The 4537-nt window shown below is 36.4% G+C and overlaps 1 protein-coding gene across 1 annotated transcript in view; it reads right to left on the reverse strand.

Moving 5' to 3' along the window:
- Nucleotides 1–2107: 2107 nt before the first annotated feature.
- LOC105501540 (zinc finger protein 484) overlaps nucleotides 2108–4537 on the reverse strand; it is a 46291-nt gene continuing 43861 nt past the window's right edge. The window contains exon 5 of the mRNA XM_011927533.1: nucleotides 2108–4535. Coding sequence (XP_011782923.1) covers nucleotides 2259–4535 — 2277 coding nt within the window. The 3' untranslated portion in view covers nucleotides 2108–2258. The remainder of the gene's footprint in view (nucleotides 4536–4537) is intronic.

The raw sequence follows: 4537 nt of genomic DNA on the forward strand, positions 1-4537 counted from the left end.
AAGTATCCTAGAAATAAGGTTTATATGTTCACATTCTGAACATATAATAAGATGAGTCTTCCAGAGACTCAAGCCCAGTTTCAAATAATCTTCATACATGACTGGATAAAGGCAATCAGGGATTACTACTGATCCTAGCCTAAGAAGCTATGTTAGAAGCTATGGCAAATCCTCTCTGGAAGAAGATATTATCCAGACCATCTTATTACCTCTACAATTTTAATATATATTGTCTGGCAAGTGATATAAAAATCACCATATGAGGACATAGGACATCACCAAAACTCAAGAAAAATAACCATTAGAAAACAGGCCAACAGGAGATCTAGGTAATAAGGCTATCCCTAAAAGAAACAGAGAAAGAGAATGAGGCAGATGCATAATTTGAATAGATAATAGCTAGGAATTTCCCCAAATGCACGTGTGCGCACGCGCACGCACACACACACACACACACACACCAAAACCACTAAGCCACAGATTTAAAAAATATTATAAACCCCAAGGAAGATAAATACACCTAGGCATATCAATGTGCAACTGTTAAGAAACAAAGGCAAATAGATAAATTTCAACGGAGACAGAAAAGCAGATTGCCTGCAAAGGTAATTATATAAAGCTTACTTCTCAATAAAATGATAAAAGACAGACCAAAATAAAATATCGTCAAAATACTAATAGAAAACAACTTTCAACTTAGAATTCTACATTCAGTAAAAGTATCCTTCAAAAATGAAGGCAAAATAAAACACTGCCAACAAACAAAGAACAATTTGTCACCAGCAAACTCACAGTAAAAGTAATACTAAAGGGTGTTCTTCAGTAACAAGCAAAATAATTCTAGAGGAAAACTTACAGGACAGGAAAAATAAAACAGTACTTAAAATGATAAATATGTGAGTTAATTTAAATGGCTATTGACTCAAATAATGACTGGCTATGTTCACCACATACAGAGTCCAGATATACAACATCAATACCATATGAGAGACAAATACATGAAATTAATGTTATAACTTCTCCCGTTGTCCAGAAATGTTGTTAGTACTAATTTACATTAGCTTTTAATCCGTATGTGTATTATATTAGTATCTGACATAGTACATTTAAGGCAAAAATTACTAGAGATAAAAAGAAACATCTAGTAATGATAATGTGTCCATTAACAAGGAAGATTATAACGATTCTAAATTATATGTAAAATCAAAGACAAAATATATAAAGCAAAAATTAGTAGCTCTAAAGGAGACAAATTCACAATTATTTGTAAAATCACAACACACTTCTTTTAGTATTTGATAGAAGAAAAATAGTCTACTCAAATACAGAGAATTTGAAAAACAAAATTAAGATTAGTTTGTAGAGATTGTGAGGAGATAAAAGGAGAAGTCTTCCAAATATTCAACTACATTTTATCTTCTAAGTAAATGGTAATCTAGCAAGTAACAAACATGTAGAGAATGTACTAACAAAATTAGTGGGAAAAATTTTAGGATTTGATATCCATTTTCTTAATTTGTCCTATTTTTCAAACAGGAGTTGATAACAACAACATCAAAAAAGTGCAGGTTTCTGTGGTCAAAGCTGAGGATCTAAAGTGCTGCTATCTAGATCTGGGTCCCTGTAGCTAAGTTCCATGATCTTAGTGCTAGTTCTAAGGTAATAAGTAGTTAGGGCACTGTTGCTTACATCACTGGGGAAATAGACTTTTGAGAAATAGGCAAAGAGCAATTTCAGACCTCTTGGCTAACTTCTGCCCCAGCATACACCAACAGATATAACAATAAATAATGGTGACTTCCCAAAGAAAATTTTAAAAAAGTAGAGTCCTTCCTTTCTGTCTTTAGTGTTTTCACAAAAACTGCTGATTCATTTTCATTATAGACCTGAACTGCCCTCCTTTTGCCTTGATCTCAGTGTCCTTAGACAATGTAAAATTTAGGCTGCTTAGACAATGTAAAATTATCTCATCACTCTACTCATTAATGAATTTTTTGGGGTCAATATTGAATAGTTTTGGTACCCAGAACATGAAAAACTCAACAGCCCTGAATTGATAAAACTGTTTGCTCAAAAAGTGAAACAAGGAAGACTGCAAATCACCTCCTTGCACATTTACTATTATTTGCAGGAGCTTGACAACACCAATATCAAATAACCAAAGATGGCCACTATACAATGCTTACACACTCTCAAAAGTGTCTCCCCATAAGCATAACTGCACATCAGCTATATGATCCAGATGTTCATAATTCTAACTAGATAGAAGAAAGTTGGCCTTGGTCACCTCCTGAGTCCCCACACCATAATTGTAGCATTGAGCACTCTACTTCCCCAGTGTCAGATTTCTGAGGCACACTGAGTTGTGGCTTCCAGTTTAAGGCTTTCTTCAAGTCACTGCACTTATAGGGTTTCTGTTTAGTATGAATTTTCTGGTGTTTAATAAGATTTGATCTGATGGTGAAGGCCTTTCCACACTCAGCACATATATATGGTTTCTCTCCTGTGTGAATTCGATGATGCTCATGGAGTTGTGATTTCTTAATGAAAGACTTCCCACAGTCACTGCATTCATAGGGTTTCTCTCCAGTATGAATTCTCCTGTGTCTATTTAAGTGTGACTTCTGGATGAAAGATTTCCCACATTCAGTACAAATATAGGGTTTCTCTCCGGTATGAATTCTCTGATGCATAATTAGTGTTGATTTTCTTGCAAAGGCTTTCCCACATTCACTGCACTCATAATGCCTTTCTCCAGTATGGGATTGCTGATGTATGTGGAGACCTGACTTCCGAGTGAAGGCCTTCCCACAGTCACTACATTTATAAGGTTTCTCTCCAGTGTGAATTTTCTGGTGTGTAAAAAGATTCGATCTGTCAGTAAAAGCCTTTCCACACTCAGCACATCTATAGGGTTTCTCTCCTGTGTGAATCTGCTGATGTACGTGGAGTTGTGATTTCTTAGTGAAGGATTTCCCACAAATACTGCATTCATAGGGTTTCTCTCCAGTATGAATTCTCTCATGTGTAATAAAATGGGATTTGTGGAAGAAGGCCTTACCACATTCAGTGCAAACATATGGTTTTTCCCCTCTATGAATTCTCTGGTGCATACTTAGTGTTGACTTCTGAATGAAGGCTTTCCCACATTCACTGCATTCGTAATGTCTCTCTCCAGTATGACACTGCTGATGGATCCTGAGCCGTGACTTCCAGGTGAATGATTTTCCACAGTCACTGCATTTATAAGGTTTCTCTCCAGTATGAATTTTTTGGTGCTTAATGAGATTTGACCTGTCAGTAAAGGCCTTACCACATACAGTACATATATAGGGTCTTTCTCCTGTGTGGATTTTCTGGTGTATAATGAGATTTGTCTTGTGAGTGAAGACCTTCCCACATTCTGAACATATAAAGGGATTCTCTCCTGTGTGAATTCGCTGATGCACGTGGAGTTGTGATTTTTTAATAAAGGATTTCCCACAGTCACTGCATTCATAGGGTTTTTCTCCAGTATGAATTCTTTCATGTGTGATAAAATGTGACTTCCGGATAAAGGCCTTCCCACATTCAGTACATACATAAGGTTTTTCTCCTGTGTGGATTTTCTGATGCATACTTAGTGTTGATTTCCTTGTGAAAGCTTTTCCACATTCAGTACATTCAAAGTGTTTCTCTCCAGTATGAATTTTTTTATGTATATTAAGGTTTGAATTCTGAGAGAGGTTTTTCTCACATTCACTGTACTCATAGGGTTTTTCTCCAGAATGAATTCTCTGGCATCTGAACAGATCTGACTTCTGGATAAAGGCTCTTCCATAGTCACTGCATTTATAGTAATTCCCCTCAGAAGTTTTCTGACGGTTTGACTTGAGGGAAAAATCCTTCTCATATTCAGTGCATATTCCTGCATAAACCCTCTGACGGCCATCAAGCTGGGACTTCCGAGTGAAGACTGCCTCACATTCATGGCATTCAGGCTGCTTTTCTTCAGTACAAATGCTCTCGTGTGCAAAGGCATGTGACTTCGGGGAGAAATCATTTACACAGTCAGAGAACAAACAGAGGCTGTCTCTGGTATGAATTTCCTGATGTTGAATGAGAGCTTGCTTATGATGCAGAGATTTCCTACACTGATTACATTCACAAGCAGTCACTTCTGTATGAGAATTCATATGAGTGAAAAGATCACCATCTCCAATAGTCTTATCAGAATTTTCTGTTGCATTGTTTCTATTATATAAGGTTACAGTAGGCTCCAAATTCTTTCCAAATGAGTTACAGTTATGGAGTCTTTTTCTTGAGGAAACCAGGTGTGTGTTTACATGAACTATTTCCCCAATGTCCTTATATTCACAGACCCCGTCGTTAGCTAGTGTTTTCTTGTTAATGAAGGCAACATGACTTACAGGTTTGTTCTGGTTTTGTCCACATTTTCTTGTGTGTTCATCATCTTTCCACAATTCTTCTAAAATGGAATATGGGTCATCTCTTTTGAAGAGATTAATATTAATCTCAGACTGGAAAGAAACTTCTT

The sequence above is a fragment of the Colobus angolensis genome, unplaced genomic scaffold (genome assembly GCF_000951035.1).
Source record: "Colobus angolensis palliatus isolate OR3802 unplaced genomic scaffold, Cang.pa_1.0 Scaffold72, whole genome shotgun sequence".
NCBI classification, from domain to species: domain Eukaryota; kingdom Metazoa; phylum Chordata; class Mammalia; order Primates; family Cercopithecidae; genus Colobus; species Colobus angolensis.